Below are 21389 nucleotides of genomic sequence, written 5' to 3'. Positions count from 1 at the left end.
GTTGGAAGATAGGCAATTCTGATTGGACTCATGCCTCCCTGCCCCAGATGTGGCTGGAGATTGCTCTTTCCAGAAAGATGCATGGTCTATAGTAGAATATGCTGACAACTATGAAAGCTGCCCTTCATGTGCAAATTTTAATGGGCACATAGTGGGACTTGTTTCTCCTCTTCTTGGAATGTATGTGTATTTGGGAAGGGGCAGCAATGAGGAAGAGAAGGTAGGCAGCACTTTGTTGTACAAAGAGAGGGGGGATAACAACTCTTCTCTCCTGAAGGGCCAATTTGCTCTTCCCCAGCTCACTCACCTTTACCTTAACAGTTCTACGGTTCCCAGTGCTCCTGGTGTCAGTGTCACTCAAGGCACATCAAACCATGATCTTGTATGCACCTGCTAGAGTCCATCTGGGAGAGGTAGGGCTATGGCAAGAGTTTCTGTAGTGTCCAAGGGACAGGGGCACTATGTTCTTGTCCAGTGGAAATATAGATAAGATAAAGTAAGAGGTGGAGAGTCATATGGTGGACTAATGGGAAGTCTGTATTTTCCCATTCCAATACAAGCCACCTTCTGCAAAATAAATGCTGGCCTGGATTCCTGGGGCTTTGAGCATTTTAAAGGGGGTAGGATGTTGGAAACACAGGGAGTCAGTGTATGTAATCAGCCTGCAAGTCGGGGACTCTCTGGGTCTTCTGGGTAAGTCACTCAGCATGGAGATCAGCACATGACCCACGCACCGCACTGAGTTGATTCATGCTCGGATCATCTCCCCAGACCTTAGTGATAAGTCTTCCAAGACACTTCTGGTCTAAGCGGCAGTTTCCTTTTCAGCCAAAAATAAATGAGAAATCACAAGAGAGCAGAAAAGGAAGAGGAGGACAGGGGAGGAAATGGAAGGTTGAGAAGGTTAAAATGCAGAGGTGAAATGAAATTGAAGCAGGTTCCTGTTTGGGAAAGCGCAAGTCTCCTTCTGGGGCTAGACAAGGCTCTTCGGTACAGCTCAGAAAGAAAAGGGAGAGATGAGACACTAGCAAGACAGGAAGGATGCCTGTGGACTGGCGTGAAGAGGGAGGAAAGAGGCTAAAGAGAAGGAAGTAGGTCTCATTTCCAGTGGGTCTCATTTCCAGGAGGCCCTTATGTTGACTGTTCTTTTTGTGGACAATTTAATGGGACTCCTGACCTGCTGAGGTTGATTTCCGATCAAGAGAGCAACTGAAAACCCAGCTAGATCCTAAGCAAGGTGATCCTTCCATCCTCTGATGTCAACACATTCTCTGATGCTGAGTTCCAAAGCAAAGACTAGGGAAGTTTCAGTATCCACATAAGCATTTTCCTGGTTGCTGGTCCCATGACTTGCTCTACCCAGTGAATACATGAAAAATGAATACATGACTATTTCTCTTGGAGATCTGCAGAACAAGTGAATATATTATAGGTGCTCAGAAGCCTGTGTTAATGGAATATTTTCAAATGTACCTGCCTGAGGATAGGTCTGCTATATTTTCATTACACTGTTAATGGTGCCCCTGAATCAAACGATCTACGTGCCCATTGTGTGACCCTTGCCATGGATCTTTTTTCCTTTTAGGTAACACCTATCAATATCTTAAGAGATTGTTGCATTTTTGGGACACAATTTAGGAACACCGGATAAAGATAATGACTTGCCTGTCACTACTGTACAAATACTTTCACAGAGTTAATGGGGCAAAAAGTCCAAATGGGGTTGGCTTGTGCCAAAGAAGTGGCCGTGAATCCTGCCTGGAACCCAGAAATCCCTTCGCAAGTTGGTTTCCTGAGATAAGGATGCAGCTTGTGGCCACAGGCAGGCAGAGGGTGAGATCAGCTTTGCATGAGAATACCATCCACAGCCACAGTTTTCTCAGCTCAAGTACTTTAAGGCACTGGTTCTCTTTTGATCTAAGTCCATTCTGGGATTGGCAGATGGTGGTGGAAATACTCCATGGTGCTTTCAAATATTTGAAGGTCACTGATATGCAGGACTGAATATATAAAATAAATAATTCTTGAATGAAAATAAGTGTCTTAGAACTGTGAAAGAACTGTAATGGTTTCCTGGACCTGTTTCCTATTTCTGCATAGTTAATATGCTGTAAATCTTGAATGTTTTTGAGTTAGATTGTAGCACAGTGAGTCCCAAACTTTGCTGTGCATTAGAGTCCAGCTTTTTATTTGGATGCCTGTACTACATCCCATGTCTATTAAATCACACTGTTCCAGGTGGGAACCAGGTATTGGAATTAATTGAAGATCCCCATTAATTGCAATAGGCAGCAAAGCTGGGGGCTGCTGGTTTAGAAACACTCTAATTTCCAGACATTTTGTTACAGCAGCCCGGCCTCTGTGGCGGAAGTAGGGCAGGAATTCCTCCTATTCTCATTTTGCTAGTGAGATAACAGGGTTCCTGAGAAGTGCAGTATCATCATCAAGGAACACAATTTTGGGCCAGTTTCCACGCAAGGGTTACTCCTTTACACTTACTTAAGCCCGTATCAGACTAGATTCTGGAAATGGTGGGCTAAGAGGTTGGGTGGGAAGTGGGAGGAGTTAGGCTTGAAAATACAGTGGATTGAACACGGGCCTTTGTGCCTGGAGCAGAAACAAGAGGACCAGTGCAATGTTATGCCTCCTGGCCCTCCTGTCAATGCTGTTTCTGTCTGTAGACTGCTGGTTTGCATTTCATTTATGGGAGACAAAATGGAACCTTTGTGCCAGAATTGAAGAAAATTATAAAAGCCCACAGCTTGTCTTCAGACTTAATGTCAACTATTTGTCTCTTTCTATTTTCAAACAAACAAGTCCTCTCCATGAGTTTGAGAAGCAGTCTCAAACATTCCCTCTGCTTTTATAGTTTCTTGGTGGCTGCATCAGTCAGTATGAGAAAAACCCTACCATTCTATGGAATTGTCCTGTCAACCCAGAGGGCTGTTATTTGAGTACAGTAACATATGGTGAGAAGCTTCGAGCAAGGTAGTGTGTTACACACACACACACACACACACACACATTGTTGTCAAAACAAATGATTTGCTAATTGACTTATTTGAGGTTTTAAAGTTCATTAACTTTAGAAACTTTGAAAGAAGGATGAAAGAAATTATGCAAAATTACGGCAGCTCAAAACATTTTCCCACCAACTAGCATGAGTGATGAGTTGGAGAGTACCAACACATTTCTGACAGCTCTACAAATAGGGACGGTAAGTCAAGAATTCTCTGTCCTTGGAAGTTGACTAACATGAGCTAGGTGACTGGCGGGTGATATCCTCTATGTTCCTGGGTACTTGGAATGGATGATCTGAAATCCTGAAATCCTAAACTTCTGAGATCTTAAAGGGAGACTAAGGTGCTTCCAACTTCCCTTTAAAAAAATTGTCATTACAAGAGGCTCTCTCATTGAGAGAACTATTTGAGTGTTTTTTTCTTCCCTACCTTCAAAAAAGTGATATTTTGAATTCTCCTGAAAATGTAATGAAATGTTGCCACTGAGACTTAACAATAGCAACTCAGTAAGGCTTGGATCTGAGTAAGTTTGATGAAAACTAGTTCTTTTAAAAAAAATTTAAAAAGATTTATTTATGCATACAAGAACTGGGTACAGGCCAGAAGTGTGTGGGGGTGAGAGGATTCACCAGAGACAGAGTGGGGAACAGAACAGGCAGATTGACTGAAATACACTGCTGAGGGGAGCAGTGGGCACCAACAGAAGAGGTCTGTTGCGCCATGTGGGAATCTCCATGGACCCTTGCTGCAGAGGCTGTGGACAGCTTCTCAGTGCTGCACTCAACCCACTGCACCACCGGGGAGGCTGGAGGCTGTAGTTCTTTATTTTTAAAGAGTATACATCTCAGAGATGCTATCCTTTGGTGTGTTATAATAAAGTGCTGAAATTGTGAATAATTTACTTTGTAAAGTGGAATAATTTACCTTGTAAATGTGGTGTCAATAATAAGCTCACTTGCATTCTACAATGGCTCTTTGATGGGAGGAAAAAGGGGTGAAAAGCTGGAATTGCTTGTCTCACATGTGAAGCATGAACATGAGATTCACATAGGAGCATGTCAACACTCACAGATGTTGCAGCTGAAAGAAAGATGTAGAACCATTATTTGGTCTAAACCAGGGCCACAGACCAAAGCGTTGTTCCCAGACCAGCCACATGAGCAGCCCCTGAGAGTTTCTTAGACATGCAAACAAATCTCCCAAACAAATCTACTGAATGACAAGCCTGGGATGGGACCCAGGGTCTGTGTTTTAACAAGCTCCCAGGTAATTCTAGATAGCACTCGTTAAATTGTTATCCCAAACTGATGGTTCTCGAAGTATGGTCTTCTGATCAATAGCACCAGCAACATGTGGGAACTTGTTAGAAACTATCTGATGTGAAAACGGTATGGGGCATCCTCAGAATTCTATGGAGTATCCAGCTAGTCTATTTCTGGGAATATATCCAAAGGAAATTAAACACTGATTTGAAAGATGCTGCACTCCTACATTCATAGCAGCGTTATTGCAGGGTAAATGGAGATTGTCAGGCTCTTATGCAGATGGTGGCCTTGAATGCAGGAGGTGCTTGGGAGCGTGGGTGCAGAGCATGCAAGCCTGATGGTGGACACCTCAAGTCTGGTGTGGACATGAGTAAGTGGACACACCTGAGCCTGGAGGCTGAGCCTATAAGGGTGGCATCACACAGAGATGGCAGGGCTAGGACAGGACAAGTAACGACTATGAGAGGAAGAGGTCATGAGAGAACACCAGAGAAAGTCCTTATGAAGGAGCACATAGAGATTTCAGGGGACCCAACTTGCTGTCTCCCTGCTGGCTTATTTCTCCTGAATACTATTAAAAAACCTGTGGGGATGATGCCAAGGGCTCCAAGTTTCTCTTTTAAACTGCGTGAACCAACAGTGAATCAACCTACCTGCCTTGGGATGGCTGCAAAATAATTATTTATAATAGCCAGGACATAGAAATAATCTAAGTATCATTGACAGATGAATGAATAAAGAAAATGTGAACTATTATTCAGCCAGGAAAAATGGGAAATTTTACCATTTGGAGGGAACGTGAGGAAATGATTCAAAGTGAACTAAGTAGAAAAACAAATACTGTTTGATGTCATATATATATGTGGCATAGAAAAGGGGAAAAAGCCAAAACTATAGAAAAAGAGATCAGACTTTTTGGTTATCAGAGACAGAAGGTGGGGAGAGGAAACTGGAGGAAGAGGTCAAAAGGCAAAAACTTCCAGGTATTAAGTTAAGGTAAATTAGTACCTAGGGATGGAATGTACAGCTATGTCATTGTAGCTAAAACAGCGCTATGGTATATACTCTACCTAAATGAGAAGATGGGGTATTAGAGGAACCCATTGTGATCATCTCACAATATATGTAAATCATACCATCTGTGGTACTCCTTAAACTTAATGCAGAGATGTATGTAAATTATCAATAAAACCTGGGGCCTCCCTGGTGGCTCAGGCGGTTGGGCACAGTGCTGTGGGGCTGTCCGCGGCCTCTGCAGTGCAGGTTTGATCCCTGCCAGCCTCGGAGCAACCCACATGGCAAGTAGACCTCTCCTGTCTCGCCTGCTGCTCCCCTCAGCAGTGTATTTCGTCAGTCTGCTTGTTCTGTTCCCCACTCTGTCTCTGGTGAATCCTTTCACCATCCCGTACATCTGGCCTGTACCCTGGCTCTTGTATAAAAAAACAAACAAACAAAACTGGATAAAAGACTTACAGTTATCTGAAAAAAATAAATCTGAGACTTTTTTCTTGGGGACTGGCAGGTGATTGTGGGAATGCTCCGTGGCACTTTTACATGCTAAGCAATCAGGCCAGAGTAACAGAAAAACTGAACATAGGAAATAGTGAATTCTGGGATAAAAGCACATGTATTAGGACTGGAAAGATCTCATGGCCTGTTTCTTATTGTTAGATAGTTAATAGAACCTTACTGATCTTTACCATTTCTTCCCCATATTTTGTTCAGGATATTGTTGAATCAGCAACTCTCTGATTGACCCAGCAATTTATGTTCTAAAAAACCTTCCAGGTATATGCACCCTCAAGTGTGAGACCCAGGAGACCACTGTTTCCATCAAATTCCCACACATGTCTCCACGTAGAGCATGGCTGTTTGAGCCTGGGGCCTGCAGTTGGCTTCTGGCTGCTGCCCACCTTAGTCATGTCCACCTGTCATGCCAGGCAGAGACATGTAGCCCACATGGCAGGCACTCTGCCCACACGCAGTAACATGACCACACTTGCACACGGGCAGAGAACATGGCATGGTTTTGAAGTGGGGGCATTTTTTTCTTTACCATTTTTTGTAGTCCAGCATTCAAATAGCCCCCTAGTCTATCCCATACCCACTCCTTGGAAGCTAGTAGACCAGAGAGCAGAGCCTAGAGACTGACATAACCTCAGTGTTTCTCATCCAGCCTACTGCCAGCAGCCTCAAGTACAGACCCTTGCCCCTGGGATGCCAGGGTGGCTGCTAGTTTTTCTTCTCAGGTCACTTTGAGATGGCCCTGGCTAACACGTGTATTTTCCTAAAGGTGTTTGGAGCTATGAGGTGAGGAAACCTCTAGAATTTCAGGAGGAGATGGATGCAAAGAAGGTGAAGACAGAAGGTAGGCCTGGAAGCTGAGCAATGGGAGCTCTGCAGTGGGGCTGGCAAAGGTTTGAGGGTTCTGTGCCAGAAGACAAAGAGGTGGGGCTCCCCAGGTGGCCACACTTGTTACACTGACAGAGAACATAGCATGTCCGGGAGAAGGAGCAAGGTTGCTGCTCATTGGCTTCAGATGGTTTTAGTTCACCTCTACCAGGTCCCACAAACGCCCTGACCTGCAAGATATTTGCATGTTGCATTTGCTTTAAGGAGACAAGGATGTGCAGTGCTTGGAAGCTCTGATGTGCATTTCCTAGTGAGAGGTGACATCACGGATCTTGCCTTCCCCGGATAGAATAAAACACAACTCTTGCAGGAAGAAGAACCTTCTGAAACATTCCACAACAGGTTTTTGCTTACTAACAGGTCTATCTCCAGATAGGCTCCAGTTCCCAAAAATCCACAAGACAGCCTGGGAATAACTGTATAATCTGTATCTTAATTTTCCCTTCTTAGCAGTATTTTCCACTGAATTCAGGTTAAAGTTGGCAAGATGAACCTTTTAACTCTCCCCTTTCCAAACTCCTACTGAAATGACCTAAGAAATAAAAAATTAGGGAGGTATGTATCACTTGATTAAACAGGGAATGGTAGCAACGGCAGGAGAGAGAAGTTTCGAGATATTTCTGGTAGACAGAGGGAAGCTGCAAAGGGAAGTAAGCAGGAAAGACCTGCCCATGATTTGATATCTACAAAGGAACAGGCTGCTTGTTAAACTAATGGGTAAAGTTTCTAGTACAGCCTCTCTACCCTCAAACATCCAGCTTCTGGCCAATAACTGTAGGGAAAAGTTTATGGAATTTTGAGCCCCTTACTACTAAGATCAAACCCACCATGTGCCAGTTGCATAAGCTGAGCAGTCTCATTCTCCATTAAACAGGGATAATATCTATGAAAAGTATAAATAAGGATTCAATGAAATAGACAAGGAGGCATAGACTTCTCCTATTACCATGTGCTGTTATTACATGCCAGGTACTATGCTAAAAGCTTTATAGGAATTATTTCCTTTATTCCACAAGAAAGATCTGTGAAGTGTACAAGTCTCTTAGCTCTTTTACTCAGAGGGCAACTGAAGTTTGGAAGGACTAAGAGAGTTGCTCAAGACTCACATTGATTAAGGGGGTAGAAAAGGAATTTGAACTCAAGCAGTCTAAGAGCAAAGCTAGTGCATTTAAGCCCCAGGGTACACTGTTCCAGTTCCCTAAAATAGATTACCTTATTTAATCCTTACAGTTACTTTATGTTAACATTTTCAGTGGTGAAAAAATAGTTGAGAGGTTAAACAATTTGAGATCATGTAAAGAGTTGACACCAAGCCTGCTGGACTTCAAGTGTCCTATTCTTGTATCTCTTGTTGATCTTTAATTGCCTTACCCTGTGGAATAGCTTCCTGTCTCCTAACTTTGAGTCAATTTTCTTTTTCTTTTTTTTTTTTTTTTAAAGATTTATTTGTTTATACATACAAGACCTGGGGTATAGGCCAGAGGCGTGGGGTGTGAGAGGATTCACCAGAGACAGAGTGGGGAATAAAACAGGCAGACTGATTGAAATACACCGCTGAGGGGAGCAACGGGTGAGACAGGAGAGGTCTGCTGTGCCATATGGCTTGCTCTCTGGCCGGGGATTGAACCCATGCAGCAGTGGTTGCGGACAGCCTCACAGGCCGCGTCCCAAACTCTTGCACCACCAGTGAGGCCCCAATTTTATTTTCTGAATACAAGTGGTACAAGTGGTAGACAAGCTATTATGCTCTAAAATGTGGTTAATTCTTTGAAGAATTGAATCATTGTATGTGTGTACTTCTAAATAGTCTATATTTCTCTTTGCTGGTAGATCTCCCAAAACATCCCCGGCCTTTCATTGAAAAATGTAACGTTTGGCCAGCCTACGTCACATATATTGCCCCAGTGGTGATAAGCCTCATTGAGAAAAGCAAAGCTAGAGAACTAGAATTCATGAAGACCTTGGAGGAAAGTCGAGGTACACTGAGGCCCAACAAGCCTCTCAGCACCACCCAGATGAAAAGGAGAAAGTTGGTCAAGTTGTCTGACAACTTACTCAAGGACGTGAAGTCGGGGAGCATGTTATCAGTGTGGGACAATGTGTCTCGTGCCTCCACTGTCCAAGAACCCACTAACCAAGACGCCAGAGATGGCCCCACGGCAAACTACAACAAGATCATCTTCTCTCGAAAACCAATGACAAGGATACTTCCGTACAGCTCACTTCTGGCCAGCAAGGAGAAACATTGAAATGTTTAGCAAGGAGTTTCCGCCGTCATCCCCCCAAGCTCATGTAGTAATTAAGCTCCACTGGCCAAGTATTTCATTCATGTCCTTTAAATGTGACCCGGCCTCTGCGTGCGCTGAGGTTGCTGAGATGCACCAGAGGAGAATGCGGCCGTGGGTGGGCTGCAGGTGCGTCCCTCCCCACTGCAGTCACAGGGGGTCCGGATGTTCCGGCTCTCTTTCCCAGCATGGAGGCTTAGGACCTAACTGTAGGTGAAACGGTCTAGTCCAGGCAGGAGACAGAGATTACACCCAGAGATAATAAAGAAGAATTTTTAACCAGGCAACTGAGAAGACAGGAAGAGAATGCAAAGGTATCAATGGAGGCAGCAGTGGTAGCCAGCAGCAATCACCAGGCGCCCCCTCCCGAACCCCACCCCCCACCCCCGGCCCCCATGGCTGGGGGGCAAAGGGAAGGTATTGGACATATTACAAGGTAGATGTTTGGAGATGGAGCACATGGACTGGACCTCAGATTTCTGAGATGGGGCACTGGGATGATCCTCCATGGTGCTGGGTCTCTGAACTGAAAACTGGGCTTAGATGATTCTGGAAGGAACTGCCACTGCCTGAGAGAACATGAAGCTTGCCAGGGGAAGCGAACAGGGCTGGGAAGCCAGCAGAAGGTAAAAAGAAAGCAAACCAGAAGCCAACTAGGGGCAGAATTCCTTCTTCCTCCTCCTGCCTTGAAGGTGCCCTCCAGCGCTCACTATGCGTAGAGCCCGTCAGGGAGGACCGCAGGAATGAGGTTTTTGCAGAATCAGTGCCAGCATCTCAAAGCATAGTATTAAAGGAGGGACTTGAAGAGAACATGAGCTTAATAATAGCATGATGGGGTTCTGAATGATTCCATCATAACACCCAAACTTGGTGTTGAGGTTTTTTCCCCCTTGGAGGGCTTACTAGGAAGTGGCCCTGGGGGCCCTGTGTTCCCTGGAACCTTTGCTTCTCTGTATTTCTTTAAGGCTTGCCTTGGGACGGGAGGTGGAGCGGGTGGGGTGGGGAAGCTCCTGGCTGAACCCCAGCTGTTATTTGTCAAAAACACAGCTAGAATTGGTCCACCCTTGCTTGGAAATGTTTCCAGCTGGCCTCCAAGCTAGCTATGCTACAATCAGTCTTGAAGCAGACAGGCTTTGTCTTTCGATGTGAAGTGTGATCCAGCGATGCTGGGCAGACCCAGATGTCTCGTGTCTGGGCTTATCTGCTGAGAATATCTCCATGGGTAGCTTTTCTTTGACCTCACCTGAGTTTCTGTGTTTGTGGTTATGAGACAGTTAATACCTATCCTGCTTCCCTAACAGAGAGAGAGAGAGAGAGAGAGAGAGAGAGAGAGAGAGAGAGAGAGAGAGAGAGAGAGAGAGAGAGAGAGAGAGAGGATGCAACACACTAACTGCTATAAATACCACTTGAAGTTGAATTTGTCTTATAAGCATAAATGCTCTATTCCAGAGTCTTACAGAAACTTTTGCATTCATTTCTGCATGTTGTGAGTTGCATTGGGACAGCTGCACAACTCCCCAAATCCATTTCCTGGGTCCCCAGTTCTTGGCCAGAATGGATTTTTGCCAAAAAAAAAAAAAAAAAAAAAAAAAAAGGTGGTTTCCAGTGAGTCTGAATGATGGATTTTTGCCTTCTGAGCAGTTATAGACATGGAGGCAGGCGATAAATTACTCCAACATGGATTTTTTTTTTAAGATTTATTTATTTATTTATTATATAAGCATTGGGTAGAGTCAGTAGCGCGGGAGGGTGAGAGAATTCACCAGAGCCAGAGCAGGGAGCAGAACAGGCAGACTGACGAAATAAACTGCTGAGGGGAGCAGTGGGCGGCAGGAGAGGTCTGCGCGCCATGTAGGACCCTCCTCCGGTGGCCGGGGAGCAGCCGGGGATCGAACCAGTGCTGCAGAGGCTGCGGGCAGCTTCGCAACCCAGCGCTCAACCGCTGCGCCACCGGGGAGGCCCTCCAACATGGATTTTTATCCCTATAGTCAGTATATTTCAGAAACTATGAATTATAGGAACTTATTGTGTGTTTGAGTTTATAGGGTTTTGGAATAATTTCTTCCAATCACTTTGAAAGCAGAGCAGTTACACAGTTTTTTTTCCTAGGTGTTTAATTGTTTTTACAAAAGTGTATATGCTATAAATTAAATGGTTGTTTTAGAGATAGCATTGTTTAGGTTAATTAAATTCTCAGTCTATTATAACAGGTTTGAAACAAAGACATCATTAATACCTGTTATTTTGAAAATTGAATAAATGTAGTTTAGCATTGCCTTCTGAGGCAATTTTAAGAAAATAAAAGTCTAATTCCTTTTGAGGGAACTCAGCTCTAATTCCTATCATGTGGCTGTTTTTGAACAAATTCTTTGGCGATACTTCTGGATTACAGGCGCAGACACAAGCAATTTGAGCCCAAGACGGGGTTTACAGGGCTGCTGTCAAGGGAACTTGATTGACCATGTCTAGATCTGCCTGAGGACTGAGGAAGCTGCAGGGAAATGATTTTCTGAGTAGGAGGAGTTGAACAAGACAGCTGGATCCAGTAATGAAGACTTGGTCACTGGGGGAAGGAAGGTGGTCCTGAGTAACTGAGGTTTCTGTTGCTTAGATTTCACTCCTGGGTCACATCTCTCTAACTGCTATGGAGATGGGGACTAGTGAGTCCAACTCTTGCTAGAATCCTGGAACTCTAATTGGGGAGAGGACTTCATCTCAACTTCACAGTATATGAAATTGCAGGGGTGCATTGTCTTGAGTGTGGAGATGAAGAAACCAGGTCTAGCAGAGCCTGGTGGGAGCTTGGCAGGACCAGCTGGAGAGACATTCCTGGAACTCCAGAGAAGCATGGAGCCCCTTCCCTGGGGCCTAAGGTCCATCAGGAGCGGGCGGGCACAGAATGCGTTTACATTATTCCTAATGTATCCTCACTTGCCTGTTTGAGCGAGAAGGATCTGGGGTTTCTGAAGTTCTTCTGAGCATATTGAACTTCCATCTCTGATAGGAGACTGGGGTTTCTGACAGTTCATAGCCCACGGCTTCTTCTTTATCTCTGCAGCATCTGGAATGTTTGGCTTGGTAGGAGAGTAGATTCAGTTAGTTTCCCTGCTGTTGGAGGTTTCTGAAACACCAGGGTATATATCTGGTTGGCACTTCTGTGTTGCTCTGTAACTAAGGCCCCATTCTGACACCTATTGAGTGGTTGTTTTTGAACAAATTCTTTGGCTCCTGCGCACAATATGGTATTTATCCATTTGCAAATTCTGTGGCTGGTGTTTAAATTGTTGATGTTTAACTTCAGCAGCATGATCGAGCCTGCTGGTCATTGTCATTCTGGCAGGGTTCTAAGGACATCAAACAGTTCCACATTCTGAAGCCTCCCCAGCCACTGGCCTGGGAGCAGGTCTTGAAGGGGTTTGGGCTGCTTGACGAAGACTGAAGGAAATTCTTCAGGGAGGCCACTGAGTCAACAAAGGTGAAGTTACAGGTGTGTGCAAACCAGTCACTTGGTGGGTAGCCTGGGACTCTCTAACTGGAATGAGAGGTCAGAGTGGGCCCTAAACATGAGAGAGAAGCCAGTGAGAGTTGTGAATATTAGCAGAACATGTGACCAGTACAGCAAGATCAGCAAATTCAGTTTTTCCTTTTGTCTGAAGAGGCATGAATGCTGCTTGGACCTTTCTTTAGGAGAGGGAGAACAAAAGAGTTGCCCTGAGGGGGGCACTTTGACATTGGGCTTCAATATGAGGGTCCTCAGAGGTGGCGCGTAGTCACATGAAACAAGGAGACTGCCCAGCATACCCCAGCGAAAGACCAGCAATGTGTACATGGAGCTGGAAAGCTAGGAGCAGAATCCCACGCCTGCAGCTGGGCTCTGTGTCAACAGAGATGGCGAAGGGATGGCACCGTGCTTTGTGAGATGTGCCCAAGCAAATGTACACATCTGGACAATTGGCTCTTTTTCAGCCTTAACTGAATCATTCATTCCTAGGACCCTTTTGGAGTGAAAGGCACAGTTTCAGAGCTCACACTTCATTTCCAGATAGGAGAAGATTGAATGAGAGGCCAGGGGTGGGAAGTAAGTGGGCCTGAAGTTTACTGTGGCCTGATGGCCTCAGAGCCGGGACTGGTGCTCAGGCTGGGCTTGTGCATGTCAAGTAATCAGGAAATCCACCCTCTTCCTCCCTACTTCCATCTCCTATCTTTCACCAGGGACTCAAAACCTCAGCTGCTTGGTACTTGGAAATCACACTGTGATGTCCTAACCCTGCAGTGCATGGCTGGCCAGGGCCTGTGCCTGGCACTGAACAGCTGTATGGGCTTCCTCCAGGGCTTGGGAGGGCGGGCAGGATCAGCAGGGGCTGCAGGAACACTTGGAGTGTAGGTGGGGACCACTGCCATCCTGTATTCTACCCCTGGATCCCGACTGTGATCTTAGTTCCATATGAAACAGGGCAGGATAAATAGTATGTTAAGGACATTGGACATGGTGTCCAGAACTTTATCTCTTCTCACTCTAGGGCAAATTAAAATTCCTAGCCCAGCTAAGGTCTTTCTAGGAAGCTTGCACAACTGGGGGGCCAAGCAAGGGCTCATGGTATTAATTCACTTTCTCTCTAGATCCAGTTGTTCAATCACCCAAAAAGGTCCAGTATTTTTGATAGGCAAAGGATGTGAGACGTGACAACATTGCAGGCAAGTGGAATCTTTTCTATGTGTCTGCCAGTCTGGAGGATTTTTGTGGAGAAGGAAATTAGTACCAGAAAAAGTCACAGCTGGAAGAAAGTGTGCCTGAGTGTGCCAGACCTGCTGTTCATACTTTTGGGTGTTGGACCTTGTCCATGTTTATTTTGCTGCCATGGGCTTATAGGCTTTCTCACCTAGTTGACTGATGACAAAGCAAGAGAGCTCCTCTGGGATTGGAACCAAGGCCTCTCAACTCCAAGTGCAGGCTGCTTTCCCTGTACTCAGCTCCCTCCTCCTCCTCCTGCTCCTCTTCACTTTCATCAGTCACAGTCCTGCTTCTGTGTCCTCAAGTAGGGCAGATGTGTTGGACGTAAGGTGCTGACCCACAGTTTCAGCTATGGCACTTTCTGTTGCGAAGGGACTTTACTAGAAACCCCTTCTATGTGGCACCCTTACCCAGAGCCTTGTCCATTACTGGACAAGGTCCTTTGTGTTCACTATCATATACCCAGGGTCTGGTTCACGACCACACACAGATTTGGTGCTCAACTATTTATTGAGCAAATGATTTGTAACAATAAGTCCTAACACATGAAAACAAATATGCTGGAAAGAGGTAGTTTCTTTCAGAATGTTCACAGGCTGGAAACCACTTGGCCAGGTTTTGTAGAAAGTTTGAGTTCTTGACCGGGCAGCTTTGCTTTATACAAAGTTCTTTCTAGTGCTGAGAGTATGATTCAAAATATTCAATAAGTGCCTGTGATCTGCCCTTCCTTATAGGATACTAGAGGCATAGAAAGGACAGGAGACATAGTCTCTTAAAACAAATAATCTAGTTTTCTTAAATCCATGCCTAGCTGATAGAATTCCAAGTCAATTATTTTTTTCTTCCCTTCTCTTCCTATCAGAAGGGACTTAACAACCTAGCCTAACTTGTCTCATTCCCACAATTGTAGTCATGGTGGTGGACAACCTACAAATATGCATGGAGCATTTGCTTGTGCCAGGCACTGTGTTGGGAGCCCAAGTGTGAACGTGGCAGCATGCTCTAGCTTAGACTTGGCAGTGGAGTCACTGGACAATCATATAACCCAAGTGCAGGCGTGATGCATGTTACGAAGGAGCACGAGCTCCTCTGAGAGTATATTTGCTTTAGGCTCATGACATGTTCTCTCCAGTCTCATGAAAAAAGGATTATGGAAAGAAGCAGGATTAGTATCAGGACAGCTGCTCATAAAAAGGAGTGAGGTCACAGCGAATTGCGGGCCAAGTTGAATTTTAGTGGCCTGCTGAGTTTTTCAAAGCTGCCTTCAGTTTCTGCTTGGCTCCAGCTTCATGTTTGTTTCTGTAGCACCATGGAGCTGTCACCTAGCTAGGACATGCTTTGGGTCAGGACCTCGCCCTCCCCCTTGCAATCACATGGAAGTAGTGCTCATGTTTGCATACTACTTGCTCCAGGACACTCACTTCCTGTCTGCCGTTCTGTCCTGCGGAACTGGGCTGGGCAACTTTGAGAGCCCTTTATTGTGCCCACCAGACCTTGGGCAAATGCTAGGTCCAAGTCTTCAGCATCTGGTTCCTCATTCACTGAGCTCCACCTTGACTTCCCCAGGTTTCCATTTCATCTCTATAACAGATAGCCCTTGCTTCCTACCAGTTTCCCCAGGTTTTTGTAGTTCCCTCTATAGACTGGGGGAAGGGGTGCATCTCAGCCCAAGGAGAATGTGCTGCCCTGTCTCTTGGCTCCCTTTTCTTGATGCTGCTCTTGCTCCATCTCTTTGGTTCTATCCAAAGAGCTCCTGCCTCTTTCCCTTCCTTTTGAATTTCATTGCTATTTATTATTTTTGTGATTGTATGTTGTATTTTAAGTGGATCAGGCTTTTTGAAATATAATTGACCAAGATGACCCTGACCTTACAAACTTTAAGATCAGCTTGCTCTTCAGTGATCAGATACCTAACAGACGGAATCTCCATCCTGAGGACAATGGATGTTTTCAGGCGCTTTCTTGGAAAGTTCAAGGCATGTTAACCTCGTCTATTAAACCGTCCTAGTGGCCACCTAGTGTCCCCCTGGCCATACATCTCACTCCAGCAGCCAGTGTTTCAAGGTCCCAGGTCACTACTGTGTTATTTCTCCCCAAAGTAGTTATTGGTCCCCTGAAGCTTCCCAAAACACAGCTCTGCCTAGGTTAGTAACAGCAAGTCTTCCCTGCAGGCTTTGGAGGTAGCAGGAGCATAGCAGAGTAAGTTACAATTGCTGCCAGGAGTGTGTACTTTGAAAGGTCCATCAGCCTACATGTGGATTGTGTTCCCTGGTGAGGTCAAATCTACTGCCCACATATATCTCAGTATATCTCTAAAAACTCTGAATTGAGGCCTGATTTCCTCTTAACTTGAAGATATTAGAGTTACCTCCACCTCACTTCTGTCAATAGCCTCCTCCTTTTCACAATCATAGAAAAAATTGCCACTGGGAATACCAACTGCTTCATTCATAGATGTGGCTTAGTTCTTCTGGCCTAGAAAAAACAGTCAGTGCTTAACAGAACACAATGCATTGGGGCTTCAGACAGTTCAACATAGTGGAGGGCTTTTGCTCATTTTCCCATGCCTGCATCCTTGAGTGTCTTAGCCGTTCCTGAGGGCCCATTCTTGAGGACATTGAGGTGTGTATGCTCTCAGCTGTGGATGCTCTGTCTTTGAACTTCTTTTCTTGTAGGCTCTTGAGAATGCTATGAGGGTGGTGGTGGGAGAGTTCTGGCCTCTATAAAGTTCGCAGTATGATGAGAGTTCCAGGTGTTCAAGTGACCTCAAAACAGGATAATCACAGAACAAAGCAAGGGTAGTGATGACCTTCTTATGTCCTGCTCAGGGCCTTATTACCATGTTCCTACACAGTCGCCCATGCTGACGTCTTCTGCACAGATGCAGAGTGATGGAAGCAGGGACACAACTCACATAGACCATAATGAGAATGAAGCTCCCTGGAGTGATGTAACATGAAAACCTGGCCTCATAGATAGAAATGACCAAATAAATATCTCCTTTGTTTAAAAAGTCATTGTTTTAAACAAGAGCTCTTATATAGAGAGAACAGACTGGGGGTTACCATAGGGAATGGAAACTGGGGTGGGGGGGAGTGGCTGATGAAATGGTTAAAGGGGGTCAACTGTATGGAAACCAGACTTTTGGGGGTGAACATGATATTGTTCTCCAGTCTACAGAAGTCAAATCATAATGCTGTGTGCCTGAAACTTACGCTAAGTTGCAAACCAATGTTCCCTCAATAAAAATTTATTTGAAAAACTTCATTGTCTTTCCTAACATGATATCTTACAAAATATATTTCATTTGCTTTTCTTAACAATGATTCATGGATATCAGTGAAGTCAACAGATAGAGATCTAATTTATTCTTTTAAATAACTGGGTAATGCCACATGGTAATTTGAGTATTTGATTTCTGCAACACCTTGAAGCTCTAGAATGCCTTTATCCCTGACCTGCCCTCAGACTCAGCTTGGTGTAACACCATCTTACATTTGTATAGAATGTATACATTTTTAATGTGTTCACTTAACTCCCCAACCTCTCTGAGATATGGAAGGCCAGGGGAAGAGAATGTCCTAAGCTCAGAGTAGGGAAATTGTATCTGACTCCCAAGACTGAGCCTTTCTAACCAGACATCTCTCACCCCTGCCCATCCCACACAATACCTGCTCTGGATCACCTCCAAGTTGGCAGCTCACAACTCCTCTAATGAGGGCATGGCGGAGCCACCCACCACAGGATACATGTGCCCGGCAAACAGCCACAGAATTCTTCCCTGATTACAACCACAGCTTACATTTATCAGTGCTGCCAACTGCCTGGAAGCTATCACACTGCTTGGAGTTCAGCTGGCATGTCATTGGGTTGGGTTGAAGGCCCCGTGGGGAGGTGTGAGTAGTAGGAGCTCTTCTGCAAGTCTAGGGCCTGGCAGTGGGTCACCCAAGGTGGGGCTTGGAGTTCCAGAGATGACTTTTCACCTGTGTCAGCTGGACAAAACCCTCCCTGTCAGGGATACATATCTGAGAAGACAGGCCTCTCATCTTTTCATTCACCTGAAGAAAAGTCTTAATAAATACACAAATCTACAAAGACCTGGTGAATAGCACCACCTGGGGGTGTGCAATTGCACCACCTGTGTGACCACGGAGTGGCCTGGAAGGAAAGGATGCCGGATCTGACATTTGAAGAGTAAGTAGGATTTATCCTGGTAGGGATGTGTGTGTAGTGGATGGGGGACATTTCACCTTTCCTGGTGAAATGCTTTATTTCGTTTCTTTGTTCTTTATGTTTGTTTCACTGGCGAAAAAGTGCTGTTACTAAGGTTGAAGAAAGAGCTATGTTCGTGGTACTAAGAAAACAATATAATGTGAAACTTCTCTCTCCCACCTCCCTGCCCACCCACCATCATTTCTCACCGTAGAAACAGCCACCCTTCGTGGTTGGTGTCCACCCCTTTGGAAATGTGCTGTGTATGTTCTTAAAACCTGAAGTCAGATCATGTCTCCTCTTGGTGAGAAGCCACAGGTCTGTGTGTCCCTCTCCTTGGGTACTTTCCTCACGCTCTTCTGTGTACTCCTTGCTCCAGTCTTCCTGGTTTGCTTGCTCTTCCTCCCTCCCACCTCATGCTCCCAGCTCAAGCCTTCTTCCTGCTTCTCTTCTGCCAGGAACATTCTTACCCATTTATGTGCAAATTTTTCTCCCTCCTTCCCTGCAAGTCTCTGCTCAAATACAGGTTAACTTTCAGACACACGGGGAACACCCTCCAACTTTTCCATATACATTAATGGTAACAGCATTCTCAGATCCAAAAAATAAGTTATCAAATCATACCATATGAGAAAGTTCTTCTTTCAAATATCAGGGAGAAATGTGCTCCTTCCTTAGAAGATTTCTCTGAGAACTTCATTTAAGGCTTCAACCCTTGCTTCTGCTCCTTACTTCTTTCCTTTAAATCACTTTTCACCATATGGCCCCCCACATTCTCCACGTACAGATTATCACTGTTTTCCCCTTTAGGATATAAATGCCAAGAAGGCAGAGGGTTTTGTCTGTTTTGTTCACTGCTATGCCCCTTTTGCTAAGAACAGTGCCTGGCACTCTGTAGTTTAAGCTTTGTTGCATGAGAGCACACGCGCGCACGTGTGTGTGTGTGTGTGTGTGTGTGTGTGTATTTGTGTGACATGTGTTCTTCTCCTTGCTTTTTCCACTTAGCAATGTTTGGGATGGTTTCTCTTAGGTCTTGTAGAACCATTGTATCCTTTTGAACAACCACAGGTCATATTATTTTATAACTGTACATAATGTGGTTAGTTTTTTAACAGTGTCCTCTTGAGGAACATTTAGATGGCTTTAGCCAGTCTTTAGCCATTGCAAACCAGGCTGCAGTGTCTGTCTTGTGTTTTTGCTTAAAGAACGAGCATTTGCAAGATGAGTTCTGGAAGGGTAGCTCTTGAAGATGTGCCTCTGTATTTGGGCAGATACTGCCAAAATGCCCTCAGAAAAGGCTATACCTATTTACACTCCCCCTACAGTTGGTGAGAATGCCTGTTTCCCTAGTTTTTAACTCTGTGTATTAACAATCTTTTTGATCTTTGTCAACCAATTGGTAAAAAATTTTACAGATTTTAATGTTTTTTTCTCTTTGCATTTGATTAGATGCCTCATTTCTCTTTCTATCTGAACTACTTGTTTATATGTTTTGCCCACTAGAAAAAAATTGAGTTGATGGCCTTTCACTTGTAACTCGAAGTCCTATTTTTATATTAAGTCATTCAGATATTACTCATTTTTTTTTTGTAATCTGCCTTTCAAATATTTCTCCCATCTCTTCATTTGTATTGTGACATCATTTTAGTATCATTGATATGGGTGAAATTTTAAATATTTACACTGCTGGCCTCATCAATATTTTTACTTATGGCTTCTGAGTTTCATCTAAAAAGAAAGGCATTCTCTTCTCCCAAGATTTTATGAAAAAATTATCTCATGTCCCTTTTGGTACTTTCAAAGATTTTCTCTTTTTCAAATCTATAATTTCACCAACAACTTAGTATAAAGACATAAAGGAGGATTTAGTTGAACTTTTTCCTCTATGGCCAGTCAATACTTCCTACAATATTTATTGAATAGTCCATCTTTCCCTCAATGATTGGAAATTTGTCTTATACATTAAATTAATTTGTTTCCTAGTATCTTTTGGGACTCTACTTTGCTTCATTGATCTGTCTGTCCATTTATGCACCAGAATCAAATTGCATTAATGCAACTTTAAAATCTCTCTCACTATCTGACAAGCTCAGAGAGCATTTCTGAATTATTTTTTGACTCCCACTGAGTCTTTTGGCAAGAAAGCTATTTTTAGGTAGCAAAATTGCCCTCCTCTCTTAGGTAATCAAATGATGTGGTACGTCATCTCCTATTTTTCCACTGAAAGGTTAAACTTCATGATGAGATGATGGTAGGATAAGAGTTGCACTTCTTCATCTCCTCAGAAGTTAAACCCTTGCCTGCAACATAACATGTGGAAATTGTGCTGTGACTGGAATTACCCCTGGCAGGTATGATCAGAAGGGACAGGACTTGAATGGACTAATTAATGCAACTGTCTAAACAACACCCATTCTTTAGTTTAAAAAAATATGGAGAAATGCAAATCAGGAAAAAATGATCCCTTCCTCGCTATCATTGGAATATAACTGCTGCAAAAAACTATCAAATATTTAAGGAAAACCCAAAGTGAGTGAAAGCTGGGGCTAAACTGTGTAGACAAGCCCCCTCACCTTCCCCACTGGCTGGAGACTGCCTGAGGTTCCCGGGCCCTGTGCAGTGGGAGCTTGGTATGAAGTTAATGTTTTGAGTGGGTGAGGTGTAGGAAGCAAAAACAGATATTTAGACATTTTTTTTTCTTCTCTGCTTCTTTCTCATTGAATATGCCTGGCTACCACAGAAACAGACCCCCATTGTGTGCTCCTGCCTTGGGCAGCTTGGCAAGGGTGCCATCTGCGGCCTTCTGAGAGATTGATCTCTAAGAGTGAGTGGGGAGCCCAGTGAGCAAAACTCAACTCCTCAGAGAAACAGCCACACACAGCCCCAGATTTAACACAGACTAGCTCACCCTGCCCTGGGGCAGTGGGCTTGTGAGTCTCTGACTGAAAGTCTTCAACTCCCCTCCCCCAAAGTATCTATTGCCCCAGTAACACTCAAACCTTATGACAGCAAATAAAGATACCCAGTGCTGGGGCCTCCCTGGTGGTACAGGGGTTAAAGTCTCAGTGCTATCAAGTTATCGCCAGCCACTGCAGCACAAGTTCCATCCCCGGCCAGGGAGCTAACCCACATGGCGCAGCAGACCCTCCTATCTCGCCCTCTGCTCCCCTCAGCAGTATATTCCAGTCTATCTGCCTGTTCTGCTCCCCACCCTGTCTCTGGTGAATCCTCTTTCCCCCCATACCTCTGGCCCAGGCCCCAGCTCTCCTATGAATAAATAAAACAATAAAAAGATACCCAATGCTTTGTACTTATGAGCAGAGATGAGTCTACCTCATCTTCACATGCCAATGAGCACCATTTAGAGCTGAGCACCCGCTCATTCCTTTCCAGAAGTCCACATTGACATGGTCTGAAATAGAGAAAAGACAGGAGAGTACGAGAATATTCCAACTGGAATGAC

General features: G+C 44.5%; 1 protein-coding gene across 1 annotated transcript in view; it reads left to right on the top strand.

The window, feature by feature from the left end:
* The window catches only part of CDRT4 (CMT1A duplicated region transcript 4), a 30406-nt gene extending 20456 nt beyond the window's left edge, over window positions 1–9950 (top strand). The window contains exons 3-4 of the mRNA XM_037494595.2: window positions 6579–6653; window positions 8528–9950. Of these exons, the coding sequence (XP_037350492.1) occupies window positions 6579–6653; window positions 8528–8946 (494 nt within the window). The 3' untranslated portion in view covers window positions 8947–9950. The remainder of the gene's footprint in view (window positions 1–6578; window positions 6654–8527) is intronic.
* Window positions 9951–21389: the final 11439 nt, after the last annotated feature.

Source organism: Talpa occidentalis, unplaced genomic scaffold (assembly GCF_014898055.3).
Source record: "Talpa occidentalis isolate TD23 unplaced genomic scaffold, MPIMG_talOcc4v2.1 talOcc4.7, whole genome shotgun sequence".
Lineage (NCBI taxonomy): Eukaryota > Metazoa > Chordata > Mammalia > Eulipotyphla > Talpidae > Talpa > Talpa occidentalis.
This window is presented reverse-complemented; position numbering and strand designations above follow the sequence as displayed.